General features: G+C 38.2%; 1 protein-coding gene across 2 annotated transcripts in view; it reads right to left on the bottom strand.

Moving 5' to 3' along the window:
* Window positions 1-8,950: 8,950 nt before the first annotated feature.
* The window catches only part of LOC139937204 (ERO1-like protein beta), a 28,587-nt gene continuing 15,719 nt past the window's right edge, over window positions 8,951-21,818 (bottom strand). For both annotated transcript variants that reach the window (XM_071932284.1, XM_071932292.1), the window contains 9 exons: window positions 20,805-20,976; window positions 20,098-20,218; window positions 19,195-19,253; window positions 15,815-15,907; window positions 14,002-14,184; window positions 12,653-12,783; window positions 11,897-11,983; window positions 10,941-11,041; window positions 8,951-9,903 (listed from right to left, as the gene is read on the bottom strand). In XM_071932284.1, the coding sequence (XP_071788385.1) occupies window positions 9,804-9,903; window positions 10,941-11,041; window positions 11,897-11,983; window positions 12,653-12,783; window positions 14,002-14,184; window positions 15,815-15,907; window positions 19,195-19,253; window positions 20,098-20,218; window positions 20,805-20,976 (1,047 nt within the window). In that variant the 3' untranslated portion in view covers window positions 8,951-9,803. The remainder of the gene's footprint in view (window positions 9,904-10,940; window positions 11,042-11,896; window positions 11,984-12,652; window positions 12,784-14,001; window positions 14,185-15,814; window positions 15,908-19,194; window positions 19,254-20,097; window positions 20,219-20,804; window positions 20,977-21,818) is intronic.

Below are 21,818 nucleotides of genomic sequence, written 5' to 3'. Positions count from 1 at the left end.
TGATCACCATTCCGGGTAGGTAGAACTCCTTAGCCTAGATTGGTAGTATACCTAGGAGAAGGACCTCTCTGACTGCAAACTCCGGTTTGCAGGTAGAGCTCGTTACGTAACTTAACGTACGTCCACATCCTAGTGCGGACGAGGGCAGCAACCAGGGTAGTCCTGAGAGGAGTGGTGCCCCCTCCACCCCCCACCCCCAAGTCTTATTATAGCCTGTAAAGGAAGCTAATGGTAAATCTTATGGCAAAGCATTTACTTCAAGTCCCGAGAGTGGACAGGATCGATGCTGCGGACAGGTGTGCTGGCCAGGTCTTGGCCTGACAGAATGGCATTGCTCCCCCCCTTCCCATGAGGAGGCCATCCGACGACAGCCCAAAGTCCAATGCGATCTGCAATACAGGAGGCCGCTCATTATGGCTACCTTCAACAAACGCAGTGAGGAAGGATGCCAGGGTCAGAGAGAGGACCTTGTGCACTGATCTTGACAGGAGTCATGAAGGGGATACCCTCCCCTCAATTCATTTTCATCAGTGACTTCGCCCTCAGACGTGCTGTCGGCAGACACAAGGTGGATCTTGGAATCACATTGATGCCAAGGAGATCGAGCCTCTATCCCGTAGTAGCCATGCCCGACCTTGACTTTGCTGATGACATCAGTATCTTCTTTAACACCACAGCCCAGGCACAAGAACTTCCACTCAATGCTAGAAAGACAGGTGATTACCATGCACCCCTGACCACATTAGAGGTTGAGCATTGTCCTGATGAGAGATGCTGAGGCAGAGACCACAGAAGAGTTGGCTGCCTGCATGATGGACAGGGAGGCTGAGAGACGCCGCCGGAGATCCCGACTGCCCGCGACATGATGATAGAGAGCAGGTCGTCCAGTTCACTTGCCGGTTGTCCTAAAGCATGGGCTTCTGCCAAGTCCACTTCACTTGCTGAAAAGTTTGAATAAGGAGATGGTCTAACCAAGACAAACTTTGCTGAACCTACCCAAATGTTCTGGAAAATGTCAATGAGCAAAACAAATTGCTGAAGTCGGAGAGTGCCAGCAATGGGTATCACTGACCTCGACTGCACTGATGGCATCCTCTTCTACATGGCGGACTTGGCACGATAATTACCTGCAGCTCCAATTTAGCAGAGTACTTCATATAAGAGAAGTTAAGATGTTAAATATGACTTCAGTTAAACTTAAGGAAGACCAAGGCGATGGCATTCATCTCGAAAGACGGTAAGAACTAAATAGCGCTTCCGTCATTAAGCAGTTCAAGTACCTTTGTGCCCTTATAGGATGGATTGAGCGACATAAAAGTGAGGAACTCTTTGGAATGGAAGGCCCTTCATTATGGCATTGGCTAGTGTGTGTGGTAGAGATCTGGTCTGACCAACAACACCAATATACTTCTTTTTGTGGCTTCAGTCGAGTCTGTACCTCTTTGATTTGATTCAAGGTGTAAACTATGAAAGACTGATGCTCCCGGTTTCAATTTGATGCGTACTTCCTATCAATCATTATTTGGTGAAATGTTCACTGCTCCATACCTGAGCTTCCTGAGCCCATGTACAATGGATGGGAACATGGTGACTCAGAACCACAGCCAATACTGATGTCAATGAGTCAAATCCCTAGAAGTTACCTGCTGGAAGATACTTTGTGTTCATGCCAGAAGCATGGGTTTCAATGCACAGCAATGTGTGCATTTCAGCAACAGATTGGTGATGAAACTCGCTGTATGGCTACATGTTCCTAGGCAACAGCAGTTCATTCTATACCCAACTTAATATGAGGGACTGGTGAGTGACACCAATTGCTCTTTCGGCCTGTATTAGCATCAAGTAGTATTTCGGTGTAAAGTTAAGGGGTTTTAACATTAAGCATTCATTCATGAATTGTTATGAAATTCATTGGTAGTCATACTAGCTGATTTGCATAAATAAGCATTTTAAGGTATTTTACTCGCTCGTTTGCATAAAAAGCATCTTGCTTTTCATTGATTACGTTGGTTCAGCCTCAGAACATAGGAAAAACACTTCGTTTATCATGTTTGCTTGCCTAGCTACAGAGATATTGAAGAGAAATCATGTTTTTGTAATGGCGGTCACTAATTTGCATGTTCATGAGTATTAATTAGCACTAATTACTTTTGAAATGTGGTAATCCTACTCTGTGACCTTCAACATCTAGGTACTGGTGCATCACTTGTCATTTTTGAATGTCATGTTACAGAGATTTGCTTAAAATGGTTCAAAAAGGTCAAAAATATGATTATGCAAATAATGGTCAAAAACTCAAAATTTCGCTGGGGCACCATTTTTTCGGAATCAGCACGCCTGAACTGTATTACAAAGTCTGGTTCCCTGCTTTTACCCCAAAATGCCTCAATAACTCTTTTTCAGAAATCCGCCTAGACTAAAAGGCGGACATTACTCTTTCTTAAGAAAGAGTTAAAGGAACACGTTGCCTTGGATCGGTTTGAGTTGGTGATTAGAAAGATATTTTAAAAGTAGAATACAATGATCCACACAAGTATCGATCGAATTGCTTTCCTATTAGCTGGTCGACTAACGCGGTCGGCCATTTTGACTGACCCCTAAATGGCCAACCGCAAAGTAAAAGGAAAACCACACAATTTTGAGGCAAATCTGTGTGGATCACAAGGGTAAAACCATGGAGCTATATTATAAGTAGCTCTATGGGTAAAACCAAAATTAATATTATCTATCCCCGATGCAAATTATTTTAACATCTATTAAAGGCAGTGGACACTATTGGTAATTACTCAAAATAACTATTAGCATAAAACCTTTCTTGGTTACAAGTAATAGGGAGAGGTTGATGGTATAAAACATTGTGAGAAACGGCACCCTCTGAAGTGCCATAGTTTCTGAGAAAGAAGTAATTTTCCACGAATTTGATTTCGAGACCTTAAGTTTAGAACTTGAGGTCTCGAAATCAACCATCTAAACGCACACACCTTTGTGTGACAAGGGTGGTTTTTTTCTTTCATTCATATCTCGCAAGTTCGATGACCGATTGAGCTCAAATTTTCACAGGTTTGTTATTTTATGTATATGTTGAGACACACCAACTATGAAGGCTAGTCTTTGACAATTACTAATAGTTTCCACTGCCTGTTTGATATTTTTAATCGCCCTTTATGTCAACTATAGACCGAGACGTTGGCACAAAGTTGTCATTTTATGATCTTGAGTCAATTTACTATTGATGGTATAATGAGCAGTCTATAGTGAACCGCCTAGAAATCTTAGCTCATTTACAAGTTGCTTCACATTTGCACCTGACCACACAACCAGTAGATCAAGTTCATTTCCACCACTACTCTTGTGTACACTCGTGTAAACCATGTGAGTACACATCGATTTAAAGGGACACGTTGCCTTGGATCGGACGAGTTGGTCTAAGCGTTTTGTAACCATTTGTTATAAAATGCATATGGTTGGAAAGATGTTTTAAAAGTAGAATATAATGATCCACACATTTATTTGCCTCGAAATTGCGTGGTTTTCCTTTAACTTTGCGAACTAACACGGTCGGCCATTTATGGGAGTCAAAAATTTGACTCCCATAAATGGCCGACCGTGTTTGTCGACGAGAAAAACCACGCTACTTCGAGTGATACTTGTGTGGATTATTGTAGTCTACCTTTAAAATATCTTTCTAATCATATGCATTTTATAACAAACGGTTACAAACGCTTTTCAAAGACCAACTCGACCGATCCAAGGCAACGTGTTCCTTTAAGTAAACGGTACGATCACTAAGAACAAACATTGATACTAGCATACATGATAATCTTCAAAGATGTAAACACTTCACTTCAGACTTTTGTAAAATATTATATTCTAAATCATTTACTACTATTCCGTCTGTGAGTTGAATTATTAATATTGATTAAGAGGCCTATTGTACTATGTGTGTCTGAAAGTCGACTTGAAAGGCAAGGTACGTCGACCTGGCACCGGGAGGAAATGTTTGAACACTCGGGTGAAACCAAGCAACGTGTTTGTATTTGTTATTATTTTTTTTTTCTCAAGCTGTACTTGTATTAATGTATTTTAATGCAAGAACTTTTTGCCATTTTAATCTCTGTCATGTTTTGTCTGTTCAAATGATGTTATTGTGATGAAAGAAGTTCATCAGGCTGGTAAAATATCAACTTAATAAATGAATTAGAAAATTCTTAGAAAAATCATTTATTAATGTTATTGTGCTTTTTATGTAACTTAATGTTGTTATCCATCCTGTTACTGGCACTTGCGCTGAAAAAAAATCAACAGCTCTCCATTACTCGTTACAAAGTAAGTTTTTATGCTAATAATACACTATTCGTAATTACTCAAAATAATTATTAGCATAAAACTTGGTAACGAGTAATGGGGAGAGGTTGATAGTATAAAACATTGTGAGAAGCGGCTCCCTCTGAAGTGACGTAGTTTTCGAGAAAGAAGTTACTTTCTACGAATTTGATTTAAAGACCTCAGATTTAGCATTGAAGGTCTCGAAATCAAGCATCTGAAAGCACACAGCTTCGTGTGACAAGGGTGTTTTTTCTTTCATAGCCATCTCGCAACTCCGACGACCAATCGAGCTCAAATTTTCACAGGTTTGTTGTTTTATGCGCATGTTGAGATACACCAAGTGAGAAGACTGGTCTTTGACAATTACCAATAGTGTCCAGTGTCTTTAAACAAAGAAACTGTTAGTGCAACTTATAAAGGTTCTTTTGTATTTTTTTACTCAGTCATTACTTACTTTTAAAGAGTAAACTCACATCGAATTCTCTTTTTAAAACTTAATGAATGGTACGCCTATACTTCTGTCATCAATAGTGAGAATTAATGGTAGTGTTTAATTAACAACATGCACCAAGAATATTGGTCTGCTTTCGTCATACACCAATGTGTACGGCTGAAACACAAATAAGAGACTTAATTAAAATGTAAATATACTAGTATGCATAGGCTTTTAATGTCTTAGAACATAAGTAACGTTTTTCTTCTTCTTCAATAATCAGTCAATTCAATTAACAAATAATGTTTAACATCACAATAAACAATTCATTGCAAATAATGTTCTAAAAACGAAAGGCATGAAATATGCTAATAATACTCATGGATTACGTTCGCCCATACTAACATACATCAAACATTAGTTAGCAAAATGCCATACATTTAAATGTGCACAATATGACAAAAACGCGTCTGCATCACGCCCAACAGCTCCACAAATAGGCGTGATGTTCTCCCAAATTGGCAAACAGGGTTCAATTTCGCAGAGCTGCTAAAGCACAACAAGTAGCTGAACACAATGGCAATTTAGATTAAGGTACCCAGCCAAAAGAACATTGCCTTTTTTCCGCCAGAAAATTTCTAAGACATTTTAATTTTTTTAAAGAAGTTCTCAGAAACTAGGCTCCGGAATGTTAATCATGTACAATTTGCATATTTCATAAAAAGGGTCCAAAGCACAAAAGGTTGGACCAGGCTAAAAACAGAATGTGAATAGAGATTTTGGGGGGTGGGGGGGGGGGGGGGTAGGGCTTTGAACGACACGTTTAGGCAATACTCCTTACTCTGTATACTGCACTTTGAAAATTGCAAAATAATTCAAAACTTTATAACATTAACAATAATAATATCACTTTGTAGGTTTTTTATAGTTAAACAACAAAACAAACATGTTTTCAATTTGTAAATCCTTTTTGGGGATTGTTTTAAAAAGTACGAATCCCCAGGCTGGTGATCATCTCTCTATGCTTCTATGAATGGACAAAGATAATAATGCACCTAAATTTGATGCAACCAGTTGTTAAAGAAAGCCCAGCGCTACTTTAATTTAAAGCCATTGGACACTTTCGGTAAACAGTAATGTCCAAGTCCCACACTTCGTGTATCACAACTTTTATATAAAATAACAAACCTGTGAAAATTTAGGCTCAATCGGTCATCGGAGTCGGGAGAAAATAACGGGAAAACCCACCCTTGTTTCCGCACGTTTCGCCGTGTCTTGACATGTGTTTAAAATAAATCCGTAATTCTCGATATCGAGAATTGATATTGTTTCAATGTTTTCTCAAAAAGTAAAGCATTTCATGGAACAATATTTCAGAGAAGTCTTTCACCATTACCTTCTGTAAACCCTGTAAGTTATTTGTAAATCTGTGAACTTTAATTTTTTTTTCTGTACCGAAAGTGTCCAATGGCTTTAAAAAGAACAGAGTGTAGGTACATGTATATTGCATATTATCTAAAGACTTAAGGAAAGAATCTTACTTGAGGTATTGCTTCAAAAGCAATTCAACACTAAAATCTTAACAAATTCTCAAAGTGAAATAAAGGTATTCAATAATTTACAGTAAAATTGTAAATATACAGTTCCAGTGTACAAATACAAATATCATTTAATATATGGAAACAGAACTATTTAAACAGCAGGGAAAACCAAAACCCGATATTTCCGTTCAGTTTAAAATATAGGCCAAGGACTCTACAAAGACAGTGTTTCAATCCCCTATTATCCAGCTGCCAAAATGAAACGTATAAGTTAAAATTTATCGCCCAAATTTTGGTTTTGGGGGGCATTGATAAAATAGGGAGTCAACCAACTTTAGGACTAGATGGCAAGGTTGGCAGAATGCATGCATCATATAGGGCATCTACTCCAGAAGATTTGGTCCTTCAGGGGAAATTAATATGGGTCAGCGTCAAGCTAGCACCGGATTCAGCACCGGATTCAGCACCGGATTCAGTGTCGCCCTTATTTTGGTTGTAACAGCCAGTCGGCTATTGTATGTTTTTAAAAGGGTTTTCAGATACAGTTTTAGGCCTGAAGACGGTATAACAAGGAAACAAAGAGACCTAAAACTGTATCTGAAAACCTTTTTAAAAACATACAATAGCCAACTGGCTGTTACAACCAAAATAAGGATGACACTGAATCCGGTGCTGAATCCGGTGCTAGCTTGACACTGGGTTAATATGGGCTAGAGGAGATTGAATAGAAAAAACACCTGCAGATACCGGGGAAGTTTTTTTTTTTTTTTTTGGGGGGGGGCACAAAATCTCGGGGGGGGGGGGGGCAGGGCAGAATCTCAGGGGGAGGGTTGTGGACAGAATGACAGAGGTTCAAATCCCACTCAAGTCATTGTTTCTTTTTTCAAGCAAACTAAAGAAATATACTAAAGAAAAGGGAAGATACTCATAGCCAAGCTTCTCATTGGGTAATCAAAGGAAATAGGGTCTTAGTAATTTGGTACATGTTTACTAATCCACAATCTTCCACCCCAGTTGAAAGGTATAGTGTGCATCAATCATGATTCTAGTCTTATGTGTCTAACCTTTTACACTCGGCTGTAAACCCGGAACAATATTTCACACCCACAATAAAATCTTCAATGAAAGTGACTTAGATTGACACATGAGTAATTGTTCCTTCAATCCGCTGGATGAAGTTGGTGTGTATAATTCATCGTTTTTCATTGAAGCAAGGACTCTCAGATATCTAATAAGCGACCCGTCTGTCAATCATTAACGGGAATTGTTACGTTTGTCTGTTTTTCACCCTTTTCAGTGAAATTAACATAACCTTCAGTTTGAATTAGTGCCAAAATTCTCCCCTTGTCCACAACCTCATTAATATCTTAATCTCAACCCTCAAGCAACCACAGTGACAACGAGCCAGTTATACCAAAATTTTCTCAATGTTTGAAAAATATCCACACAAGATTTCTCTGTGTTCTCTTTTTTTTTTTTTTTTTTTTTATTTCTAAGAAAAAACATGGTATCTGCAGGGTTCAAACTGTCAAATAATATAAAAAAAATATATAACTTACTAAATGAATAAATAATTGTTTTTTTAAACTAACAATCAAATTTCTTTCATTCCAAGCCAGTATCAATGGAACTAAACTCAGGGGGAAAAAAGAAGAAAAAAAGGAAGGATTGTGATTGACGATGCCTGTCATAGGAAAGGAGACAAAGGAGACTTCGTAGGGCTGTTGACTTTTCTTGAAGTGTCTTCAGAAAGTAATGCTTGAAATTCTTGAACCTTGTGGATGCTGCTAGAAAGCCTGGAGAAAGACTTATGGAAATAACCTTACTTTAGGTTTACAGTATTGCTTCGAAAGCAATTTAAGACTAAAATCCTTACAAATTCTCAAAGTGAAATAAAGGTATTCAATAATTTACAGTAAATTGTAAATATACAGTTCCAGTGTACAAATACAAATATCATTTAATATATGGAAACAGAACTATTTAAACAGCAGGGAAAACAAAAAACCGATATTTCCGTCCAGTTTAAAATATAGGCCAAGGACTCTACAAAGACAGTGTTTCAATCCCCTATTATCCAGCTGCCAAAATGAAACGTATAAGTTAAAATTTATCGCCCAAATTTTGGTTTTGGGGGGCATTGATAAAATAGGGAGTCAACCAACATTAGGACTAGATGGCAAGGTTGGCAGAATGCATGCATCATATAGGGCATCTACTCCAGAACATTTGGTCCTTCAGGGGAAATTAATATGGGTCAGCGTCAAGCTAGCACCGGATTCAGCACCGGATTCAGCACCGGATTCAGTGTCGCCCTTATTTTGGTTGTAACAGCCAGTCGGCTATTGTATGTTTTTAAAAAGGTTTTCAGATACAGTTTTACAGTTTTAGGCCTGAAGACGGTATAACAAGGAAACAAAGAGACCTAAAACTGTATCTGAAAACCTTTTTAAAAACATACAATAGCCAACTGGCTGTTACAACCAAAATAAGGATGACACTGAATCCGGTGCTGAATCCGGTGCTAGCTTGACACTGGGTTAATACGGGCTAGAGGAGATTTAATAGAAAAAAATACCTGCAGATACAGGGGAAGTTTTTTTTTTTTTTTTTTTGGGGGGGGGGGGGCACAAAATCTCGGGGGGGGGGGGGGAACAGAATCTCAGGGGGAGGGTTGTGGACAGAATGACAGAGGTTCAAATCACTCAAGTCATTGTTTCTTTGTTCAAGCCAACATTACTCGATTTTAGAAATATACTAAAGAAAAGGGAAGAAGATGCTAATAGCCAAGCTTCTCATTTGGTAATCAAAGCAAATATGGTCTTTAATGTCCATGTTTACTAATCCACAACCTTCCACCCAGTTGAAAGAGATAGTGTGCATCAATCATGATTCTAGTCCTATGTGTCTAACCTTTTACACTCGACTGTAAACACGGAACAATATTTCACACCCAAAATAAAATCCTCAAGGAAAGTGACTTGGATTGACACAGGAGTAATTGTTCCTTCACCCCGCTGGATGAAGTTGGTGTGTATAATTCATCAGTTTTCATTGAAGCGAGGTACTCTTAGATATTTAATAAACGACCCGCCTGGCAATCAATAACGGGAATCGTTACGTTTGTCTGTTTTTCACCCTTGTCAGTGAAATTAACATAACCTTCAGTTTGAATTAGTGCCACTATTCTCCCCTTGTCGCCATCATCATTAATATCTTAATCTCAACCCCTTAGCAACCACAGTGACAACGGGCCAGTTATACCAAAATGTTCCTAACGTTTGAGAAATATCCACACAAGATTTCTCTGTGTTCTGTTTGACCATACTGCCATAGATATAGAAATGTCATTTATTCTTAAAAACAAAACAAAAACATTTTGATTTTTGAAATAGTTCTTTTTAAACTAAAAATTACATTTCTTTCATTCTAGGCCAAGATCAATGAAACTCAACTCAGGGGAAAATTTTTAAAACAGGAGGGATTGTGATTAACGATGCCTGTCATAGGAATGGAGACTTTGTGGGGCTGTTGACTTTTCTTGAAGTGTCTTCAGAAAGTAATGCTTGAAATTCTTGAACCTTGTGGATGCTGCTAGAAAGCCTGGAGAAAGATTTAAAGGGAAGAGTATTGAGGTAGGCAAGAAGGGATACAATGCTTGCTGCAAAATATAAATGCTGGAGAACACACACAATACTTTTCAATTCACTAAAATATAACATTTATTTCCACATACGCACATGGAGGCATCATCCTAAAAGCAGAGGCTTGTGATGGATGCGCCCGTTACAACAATACTAAACAGAACAGGAGAAATAGCACTACATTGTACGCTATGTTGGTTAAGTGCTTTTTACAATATTAGCAAGCCAGTCCGTTTCTCTACATTTGACTTAAGTGGTCTAAAAATAGGAGGCTTCTGTTTCCTGAAACCAAAAACAATATACTTCCTGAGGGATTTCAAACCAATCCACACAACAAATAAATATTACCATCAAGTTCTATTGAAAAATTAATTTTGACCCTTAACTTTGTATATCAAGTTGTAAGGCCAAAGACCAATCAACAAACCAAATTGTACCTTAACATTCCAGATATTTTTCGTGCAGTAAATTTACTGTAATGCAACCTATAGTTTACACTGCACCCGAAAGTCGCAACCCACTGTTTACATTGCAATCAACAACAATAATAACAGAGAAAAAGGCCTGTGAAACCATTGATTATTCAGATTTATGTTATGGTCAATCTTAGTCATTCATGAACACGTTTTATAAAACATCCTGGATCATCATTATGTTTAATACAACTTATAGATGAAAACTGAGAAAGCCTTTCACGGAAGCATACATACATTAATGATGCCAGCATCAAGGCTATTATACAGAAAATAGCTCCCTGCGGTATTGTGATTATTATTCTCTTCAAAATCAAGCACTTGCAAAGAAAATCTCTACTGTTATTATAAAGTGGCTTCTTCCGCTCCATCGCTGCTTCGTGCCAAGGTCTCATTGCTCAATATTAACACAGCCACTATTCTCTCCCTCAAGCACATCATTGGGGAAAAGGCAAAAAAGGAGTGAACAGGAAATAATGTTGTCTCAAATGTCAACAACTTCAGGGTTTCCCCCAACACCTACCTTCCGAATCCATTAAAGAGGGAGATGATTTCCTGCCGACCAAGGTTGAGTTTATCTGGACTCGTAAAAAGAATCTTCAGAGCAGTGCCAAGACCTTGAATCTGTATATAAATGTACAATAAGTTTTGCTCTGTTTTATGGTAAAAAAAAAATTATGTGAATTTTGTAAATTTGATGTAAGAAAGGCCAAATTGAATTTTCCACCGTGGATAATAGAGTGAATTGAAATTGAATAAGATTATGGAAGATTAAAGATCGGTTCAAACTTCCTGCGAATGTGAATTCAAATTATTGAACATAAGTTTTGACGTCCTTAATTCACAATAAAAAATTTGCAAAAGTTGACTTGTGCTCCGCGAAACATTCACAGTGAGAACAGGACTGTGGCGCCAAAATGTCGCATCGTGAATAATGAATAGGGCTTTACTGGATTTCAAATACTAACTGCCAACAGAAAAAGGTTGAGTTTTCAATATAGAGAAGACAACAATTTGCCCAATTTCATGGCTCTGCTTATCGCCCAACTCGAGGCTTAAGATCACCTCTCTTCGCTTGCAGGGAAAGCGCTGAATTTCTGCGCGAGCTGTTTGAGCGAGGGATGCCTAGTAACGTGGAGTACGCACTCGCACAAGCCAAAATTCCCCGCTAACCCATGAAATACGCTTGACGTAAGTGTGGAATTCCCTGCTTTCGCATGTGCAGATTCTTTGCTTATGGTGAGCAGAGCCATGAAATTGAGCCCCGGTCACTTGATACTCATAAATTGGTGCATGCTATGATCATAAAAACACACTTCTGCTTAGCGCAAAAATATGCAAACCAACAAACAGCTTTATGACCATTGGGTCCAGGGCAAAATCTTGGGGAAAGAGTGAATGTAAGAAACAGGACCCTTGGAACCTTCTCTTTATCACACCCATTATTAATATTCACTTAAATATTTCTTGAAAACCTACCTGTAACTTTCCCCATAGTTTGCATTTGTCGCATCCAACACAGTCCATAATGCGGGAAATATTCAAAAAATGATTCCTAAATTCTTCCTGCAAAAAAAAAGTAACAAATTTAAATTATTATTATTATTATGCATGAAATAAAAGACCAATTTATTTACATCGCACCATGGCGTAAGGGTAAAAACCCAAAATGATAAATTTGATCCCCACTGCAAATTTAACATCTATTAAATTGTTGTGCTACCCGCTGCTAAAACATAGGAGTCTAACTGCCTCTGGCAACCAGGCCAACTTGGCAGTCTAGTAAGACAAAGTTCTGGGTTTGAATCCCACATGAGTGATTTGCATGTGGTTTTTTTCTCACATAAATCAACAAATTACTGAGTAAACAGTGCTTAATACACACCAATGTACAGTAAAAACAAATGTAACAGTGTAGTAGTGCAATCTGCAACCAACCATACCAGAAACCACTTAGGCAAACACAGAGAATTTGGACGTCACATCTGAAGGGTGGGGACGGAAAGGGTAAGTAAACTGGTAACCTTGTTCTGGTCAGCATAATTTTTTTTCTTTTTCTTAGCTGCTTTTTGTTCTTAAGCAGCTTTTTGAAATTGGTCCCCCTGACTAAGGTACAAATCAGCCTACTTGCTTTTTCTCACGACGTGTACCACACAACCAACATGAATAACTTGTCACATAAACTTTAACCTTGTTCCTTCAGACGTAAACTAAACCTCGCCGTACATTTCTTACCTTTAATATTTTAGCCTGTAGTTTGTCACCCTGAAACATTGTACTCTCATTAAAATGATTTGGAAATTGTTTGACCACCTCCAAAATTTCGGTGATTTCGTTTTTCAATTCTGCGTCTTCTGCAGTTTCACCTGAGGAATAAGAACATTGTAAACGTAAATCACTTCCCAACAACAGGGTTTGCCCTTGTTGTTTTTGTGACAGGGACCAGAGTTAGCTTGTCATTTCACTATATAGACTGTCAGCTTTTTAAATAGTCAATATTTCAAATGAAATAGGGATGCTTTCCAACATTGACCTAGCCAGCCGGAACAGCTTAGAGAGGATTTTGACTGTTCCTCTTGTGCTTTAAACTGGCATTTGGCCAGCAGAGGACTGTTAAGGGAGAACGCTGCAACAACAGAGTATGGGACTTAACTTGATTGCGAACGGCAACAAAATGCAACTTCAACAATTGGGAGCATTTTGATGTATTAAAGACCCTGGTCACTATTGGTAACTGTCAAGACCAGTCTTCTCTCGTGGTGTATCTCAACATATGCATAAAATAACAAACCTGTGAAAATTTGAGCTCAATTGGTCGTCGAACTTGCGAGAGAATAATGGAAGAAAAAAACAAGTTGTGTGCTTTTAGATGCTTGATTTCGAGACCTCGAAATCAAATTCGGAGGTCTCAAATTCAAATAGACATGATTGCATTTGTGCACAAATGCATAGCTGTTTCGTCAATGAAATTTCAATATTCTCAACTGAGTGTGAAATTTGTTGTGTATCCAAAGCAATTTGCTGAATCTGGCATAAATAAACATAATAATTCAGATTAAACCATGTTCAGTTAGCAATTGATGACTTAAAGGTGCAAAAATAAAAAATAAAATCATAATAAATCACATGACTTCATCATGACGCCATTTCACAATTCACAAGAACTTACCAATATCTAACAACCTACTAAGTTTCAACATGATCGCATTGTTACTTCGGGAGTTATATTAGTTCAAATAGTGCACCTGTAAGGCCGCGTCACGTAACCCCCCACGACGCCATTGGTCTGAAACTTCACAAATATGATGCCTGCCTGACAGTTAACGTGTGTGTGAAATTTGAAGTGCTTACAAAAAACTTCACCACAGACATCTTCAAAAAGTCGATTCAAAATCAAATACAAATATTTTAGTGAGAAATTACTTCTTTCTCATAAACTACGTTACTTCAGAGAGAGCTCTTTCTCATCAACAGCTCTCCATTACTCATTACCAAGTAAGGTTTTATGCTAATAATTATTTTGAGTAAATACCAGTAGTGTATCCGAGAGAGACTGAACAAGAATAGTGAGAACAAAATATAACCTGTATAGAATGACTCCTGTCCAAGAAGAGGGGCGGCCTTAGCTAGTGCACGGAGCACTACAAGGTAAGTGAAGTATAGGTTTTTCAGTCGTATGGGGCCTTCACCATCTGTTGTTTCTGGATCAAATCTTTTCTGGAATTCGTCCACGCTGGGGCCGAACGTCTCAACACCGAACATCCCACCTGAGAGAAAGAAAGCACACAAGGCAAAACATAATGAAAGCAATTCAAACACTATTCATCCTAGATTGTGGGTTCGTATCCCATCTGTGTAATATGCCTGTGATTTTTTTTACATAGAGATAGGGCTTGTACTGAGCATTTCAGTGCTTACACACATCAGTGTATATAGGTAAAAGCAAAACTAATATTCTTTATCACGATGCAAATTTCCGTTGTTAAATTCAAACACTCTTACCACGTCCATCTCAAATCATACACAATCCATCCTATGAATTCGTCTAGAATTTGATGGATTTGGTACTGTTTATCCAAATTGGGCACTTTTACCAGTAGTTTTTGTAAAATTGTTTATTCTTGTTTTCTTGTTGGTGTTGGTTTGTTTTTAACAGTGGGCATTTTAAAACAAGCCTCCTTTTGTTTATTTTTCTTTCATTTTCACCAATACAAAATGAATCGAACCAAGAAACACCAACTGAGGATGTACATGAAACAGCTCCAGGCCAGGACGGCAAATCGAAGGGGTTAAGATACAAGAACAGAATGGGGATCAGCTGGGAGAATATTAAAAAAAATATCTGCTTCATTTGAGGCGCTACTTTGTTCTTCAGTGTATATGGTATATATTAAATTATCAATAAGTATAGGTTCTGGGGTGGATTTCACAAAGGTAGTCCTAACTTAGGACTAGTCCTAGGCACTGCTAAGAGATAGGACCAGTCCTAAGTGAGGATGAGTTACTGGTCCTAACTTAGGACTGGTCCTATCGCTTAGCAGAGCCTAGGACTAGTCCTAAGTTAGGACTACCTTTGTGAAATCCACCCCAGGTTAGCTCAGTGGTTTCTTTCCCTGCCTTTCACCTCTGTGGTCCCCGGTTCAAATCCCAACTCAGACTGGAGCCTTATAAGTGGGTTGGTTTTTCAGTCCCTACCTGATTGCATGGGTTTCCCCCCACCCCATCCTCCCACATCTAAAACTGAACATTTCTTCTCGTGCCCTTTTCAAAGTTATTAGCGCCAATTAATAATATTAATTTTATATTAAATACAAAATAAGATATCATACAACGAAAACACTTGACTCAATTGCTTGCCAAATCATTCAAACATTGAGAAAGAGTGTAACCAAAATGCATTTCAGTTGCAAGGAGCAACGGTAGTAGACGCAATCTAACGTACCTGATAAAAAGTATTATCTTCAAGTACGTGCTAATCCTCCAATCAGATTCGCAGAATGGAGTGGTGATAAAAACCTATATTGCACGGCTAATATCACTACCATGCGTCTTGTGTGTTCTATGTCACGCACCAAGTTTGCTTGAAGATAAATACGTTATCACACACGCGCTCATGGAAATACACAAAATATAGCGCGTCTGCGTCCCATATCCAACTCGGCCTTCGGCCTATATTTTTCCGTATTCCACTCGCGCTTGTGTGATAACTTATAATGTACACATAGATGAATTTTAAGGGGCAACATTAGTAGGAGCAACGTTAGTAGCATCGATAGTAGTAGACACAATCTAACGTACCTGATAATAAGTATTAGCACATAGATGAATGTTTGTTAAGGGGCAAATCGGTAGATGAATGTTAAGGGGCAAATCGGTAGGAGACACAATGTAACGTACCTGATAATAAGTAATGTGCACATAGATGAATGTTAATACTGCTGTGAAGACCTGATATCAGTCTGTAGAATACCCGCTTCTCAAGACACATTCCTGTAATTAGAGCACAAACACACACCATTATTCTGGTTACACTGAATTCCCTCCTACATCACATAGATATCAACAAGAATAGGAGCACAGTAAAACTAAAAGCTAAAATTTTGATAGGGTTTATCAAACAAACAATAAACACTAGAAACCAGAAACAAATAAATACTTTAACAAGAGGTGACCTGACATGTATTTATTTACTGGGGTCTTAATCCAAGTAAAACTACTTGTCCATCCTCAAAACTAGATCTCAATTTTGATGTCCTAAGAACGTTTTAATTTGACAGTAACTTACATATACATGGTGTTCCCACAAACCTCTCTTAGTAATGTACATGGAGCTCAAATGTATACTTTAAGGTGCTCAGTGTTGTAGACTGATCCCTTGGCCGTAGCTAACCATGTTATAACGACATGTCTTCAGGGAACACAACCACGATGTCAAAATAAGACAGTTATGGATGTGTCCGAAATGGCGACTTCGGCTACAGCCTTGGCTAGATCAGCGTAAGCTTAGATCAGCACGTCTGCCAGTGTGGAAGAATAGGCAGCCCCGACGGCCGCCGTAGCTGTAGTCAAAGTTACAGTTTCGGACAGGACCTATGGATGTGTTTGAATTTGCGGCTATGTCTACGGCTGGATGCCACCAAACGTCATCATGCATTTAAGTACATGTATAAGACATCCTCAACAACCTTTGGCAAAAGTCGTAGCTCTAGCCGTAGCCACAGCTGCCAATTCGGATACGACCTTTGGGGTCATACATACATGTTTATCTAGGTCTGTATGTGTGCCTTACATTGTTTCATCAGTACATTGTGGTCATTTCAACCAATGTTGTAGCTAGACTAGCCCTGGTAGGACGCCAGTCAGGTTGCATGCAATGGAGGAGTCCAACCTGGGCTATAGCTAGACCAGTGTATTGTGCTTTAATAGAGTGCTGTACAAAATTTGTTAGTTTTGAGAAGACCCGCCCGGCACTGCCCACTATGGCTCAAACATTGCTTTCAACTTATGTGCACAGAATTGTTGCAACCAATCATAACGATACCTGTCACAAGGCTAATATCTTTATAACAATGTTCCCAAACTTAAACCTAATACAGAATAATTAAGACATACAACACTGTTTAAACAGTATATAGAGCAGACTGTTACATGTACAATATATATGCAGGCTGGCTATGATGCACTATTGAGTAACTCCATGGTTGCACTTACAAGCGACTTGGATCAAGTGATCACAATAATACAAAATACCATACAAGAAACAAAACTGTAAGAAAAGGGAACAGCCTCTCAACTACAGATGTGCCAACAAAACTACTCTCATCTGCATCTACTGCATCTCACTGCTCCCAGCTCGCTATAGGAGACGGTATAGTTCCATGCAAAGATTACAAACCTTCAAGACTCTATTGTCTATTGCACAAACACTGCTCAACAGATAAAGTGCATAGAAAGCAGGCGAAATGAGACCTTCAAAACCATTGCTTGGGGCACAGGAGCAAGCTTGAGCTTCAGTCTTTGGTGAATAATTTTTGCTTGGCTGTGGTGTGGTTTTTCTGAGCAAACTGACCAAAAAGTTCAAATTTCACACACGATTACACGAATAGAACAATTTTTTTTCTCAAACATTGATGATTCAAATTCAGTTTTCTGAGTTTTGGAAGGGTAAGTTCAATATGGTAAATATAAAACAAAAGCTGTGTTTCTAAAAAAGTGTTTCTGGTTTGGAGAAACATTTTCTAGCAGCTCAGTTAATTTAACCGCAGACACAAATTTCTATAATTTTTAATGCCAACCTATGCTCTAAGTGTTGTACGTACAGTCAGCGCACAAATTCCAACTCTTCTACAAAACGGCAGACTCAGATCAGAGGAACCTAACTAACACGAAGGAAGGACCAAACCAGAGCGAACAGAACAACAATCAATGCAGTCAAGAGTATGAGGGTTCACTCTTTTACAATAAAATGAAAAAGATGAGATTTTTTGGTCCTTGGAAACACCTGAGAATTGTTTTGAGTAAGAGGGCTGACCTTCACGTAGATTATGGTGTAGGCTTCAATAGACTGTCCAGGCGATTTAATCACAGCTTTGCAGATAATTCCAAGGGCAGAGAAGGAAGAATATCATGCCTGGTTGCATCGATTTCAAAGTTTTTCTTGAATCAAACTCAATCGTGTTGAAACGATCTTGGAAGAATGAACCCTCCTACTTTAAAGGGTCTATGTACTTTTTGTAGGGGAAAAAAAAAACACAATGTCTACAGATTTACACTAAACTTACGCCATTTGAAGATAATGATGGTAGAAAGCTTCCTTGAAAATATTAGTTGATGAGGTGCTGTAGTTTTTGAGAAATTAGTAAAACCATGTCATGAAAATAATTTTCATCTCAGTGATCATGAGACGAAAATTATTTTAGCATGTAAAAACGTATTTTCATGACATTGTTTTACTCATTTCTCAAAAACTTAAGCACCTCAGCAACTAATATTTTAAGGTACGCTTTCTACTATCATTATCTTCAAACGATGTAAGTTTAATGTAAATTTGTGAACATTGTGTTTTGTGTTACAAAAAGTACCCAAATCCTTCATATTTTTCCGTTTTTCCATCAGCCAGTTTGGGGTTCTAATGGTTTACCTTTAAGGTATTGGGAAACTGCAGAGGATGGTGATAAGCAGGTTTGGGTGAAACAGAAGTATGATAGGTTAGGTCATGAGTAAATATTGTAACGTAAATGCTGACCTCCAAAAGGTTTGGGAAAAACAAAAAAAGGGAAAAGCAGGAATGAGAGTGGAGGGAAAAATGGTTAGTTGAATATGCTAGCTCCGAGTTCAGTTACATTTAAACTGCATATATACATGGCTAGTTAAATAGATTCAAAAAAGTGATGCAAGGTATTTAATGAGAGCATTTTGCTGCCGTTTACTAAAAACCCAAATGAATTTTTGCCAGGATCCCAATTTTATTATTATTTATTTTTATTATTATTATTTATTCGGCCAAGATTTCAACAAACAGTACAAGATACAATATTACCGTACTAAAGAAATATAACAGTATCAGAAACAACGAATGTAAACTTTTACAAAACAGAATGACTGGATTTTGCTGCATTTAGCAGGTTTCTTCATCTCAACTGTAATGCATTTTGATGCGTTTAAGCAGGGTGCCTATGAAAAAAAACATAATGGCTGATAGGGATAAGTAATGACAAACAATTGTAAAAGAAAAATTATTAAATAAAACAGACAACAAATTTGAACACAATATTTACCTTTAACTGACTTCTCTGAAAGCAATGACTTATAACCTTTAGCATTGACTGGCTCCGGTCTGTTGATGAACAAAGAATAATTATAACCGAGACAGATTAACATAAAGCAGAATTTCAAATAAAAGTATTCTCACTCTTAACAAACAAGGTACCTCAGGTAGTGTGCTTTGTAAACACTCTCATTTAAAGACCCTGGACACTATTGGTAATAACCTGTGAAAATTTGAACTCAATTGGTCGTCAAAGTTGCGAGATAATAATGGAAGAAAAAACACCCTGGTCACACGAAGTTGTGTGCTTTAAGATGCTTGATTTCGGGACCTCAAAATCTAATTCTAAGGTCTCAAAATCAAATTCGTGGAAAAAAAACTACAATTCTTCAGAGGCAGCAGTTTCTCACACTGTTTTATATCCAACAGCTCCGCATTGCTCATTACCAAGTAAGTTTTTAAGCTAACAACTATTTTGAGTAATTACCAATAGTGTCAACTGCCTTTAACTAATCTTAATTCTTTTGACACATTGTTAAAAGCAGTAACTCAAGCCCAAAGGTGAGGTTTCTATGCTTGCAAATGACACCAAGAGCTGGACCAAATGTCATAAAGCCTGTAAGCAGGGCCCAATTTCATAGAGCTGCTAAGCACAAAAATTTGCTTAACACGAAATTTATTCCTTGATAAAAACAGGATTACAGACAAAATTTTTCCGTTTGTTACATTGCTTGTTACTGGTATTCAGCAGTTGTTTGCTTATCCTGAAAATCTTGTGGAAATTTGGTTTGAAATCCTGTTTTTATCAAGGAAGAAATGTCATGCTAAGCAAATTTTTGTGCTTAGCAGCTCTATGAAATTGGCCCCAGATGTTTCTGGTTCCGGAGCAGCAATAAGCAGAATTTCTACTTACTTGAAGCAGTTCTCATTGTAGATGCTGTTCCATATCCTCCATGCTGATTTGCCTTTGTAGCCTGTATACCTCTCAGGGTTTAATGTCAAGTCTACATACTGCATACCCACGGACTGTTCATCTGAAAAGAGGAATCAAAGACTGACAATAACAGCGACATTTTGGTGGTAAACAAAGAAAAATGCTAACGAAGCTACATGCGTATAAAAAGATGGCGGTTTACTCGGTGGTCTAGGTGCAAGTTTTAATCCCATCCAAGTAATATGCCTATGTTTTTTTTTTCTTCATGTGACTCGGGGAAAGTACCAAGTATACAATGCTTTATCACACATCTGGTGTATGGGTAAAAGCAAGTAATATACTTTTTCCCCCGATACAAATTTAATAGCTATGAAACTGTTGCTGTACCCCTGGTACCAGGCAATCTTGGTGGTCTAGTAGTGGTTAGACATCTGCTCTAGAATGAAAAAGGCTTTTTCACAGGGCTCAGGAAAGTTCAGCATGTGGGTAATGTTTCAAAATGTTATGCTTTATACATAGGTATTAAACACAGATTTTAGGCACACAAGACAGTCACTGTTGTGTTTTAAGCCTCCCAACCCCTACACCCTGGAACGTTTAATGCAACACTTGAAAGGTTAAAGGTCAACAAACAACTTAATGCATATTGTAACAGGTAACACCAAATAACAATGGTCTTAACCTACCGTCCAGCTCACAGAAAGTGACAGAGATGTCATCATGCTCAGTCCACGTCCTGAAGACAGCTTCATTCTCTTTGCTGATTGTCGTATCCAGGGCACTCAGCCGGATCTCTTCATTTGTGCGAGAGTCGCACGACTTGTCAGACGACGATTCCTCATCCTTCTGCGGATAATACTGCGTAATTAGGAAGGGACGGGAAGATGTGAATATAAAGAACTCTTCACTATTATAAAACTGTAAGGTCTAAATTGCTCGCATCTCTTTCTCTGATAAGACCATTTCATTGCATATTGGCTCACAAAAGTTTGAAACTTGTGTGCGATAGTTTGAAACTTAAAAGTTCTAAACTTGCACAAGGAACTACTTTGCGCTCAACATCGCTAGAAATTCAGTGCTGAGTCGAGGTTTGTGGTAGCAACACACAGAAATCTCTTCTGGGCAGTGTTGGTTTGGTTTCAGGAAGACAATCGGAGCATACTGATCGAAACATCGAGTTGTCAACCAACATTACCCAAAAGAGATTTACACATGGTGCTACAAAGTTTCAAATTATTCTTACAACATGACTTGATGAAAACATCAACCTGCTGAAACATTGGATTCGAACTGCCTCTAGCCACCGGGCAATCTTGGTGGTCTAGTTGGTATAACATTGCTCTAGAATTGCAAAGGTCGTGGGCTCGAATCCCACCCAAGTAGTATGCCGTTGAATTTTTTTCACAGCACTCGGGTAAGTGCTGAGTATACAGTGATAACACACATCGGTGTGTATGGGTAAAAAAACAAAATAGTCAGGTTGCTTAGGTCAAAATTTTGACGAGATCGTGACCGACTGGCCCAAAGCACCAAACTTGGTAGATATATTGTTTAGGTCCTAGAGAAGATATTTAGAAGGGGTGACACTTGAAAACAATCTTGGAAGGGTACCTAATTTGCATAAATCTAAATTTGTGCACAATTTGCATATAAAAGCTTTAAAAAAAAATTATGTGGTGATTTTGCTTTTCAGTTGAGTG

This window comes from Asterias amurensis, chromosome 1, assembly GCF_032118995.1.
Source record: "Asterias amurensis chromosome 1, ASM3211899v1".
In the NCBI taxonomy this organism is placed as follows: domain Eukaryota; kingdom Metazoa; phylum Echinodermata; class Asteroidea; order Forcipulatida; family Asteriidae; genus Asterias; species Asterias amurensis.
This window is presented reverse-complemented; position numbering and strand designations above follow the sequence as displayed.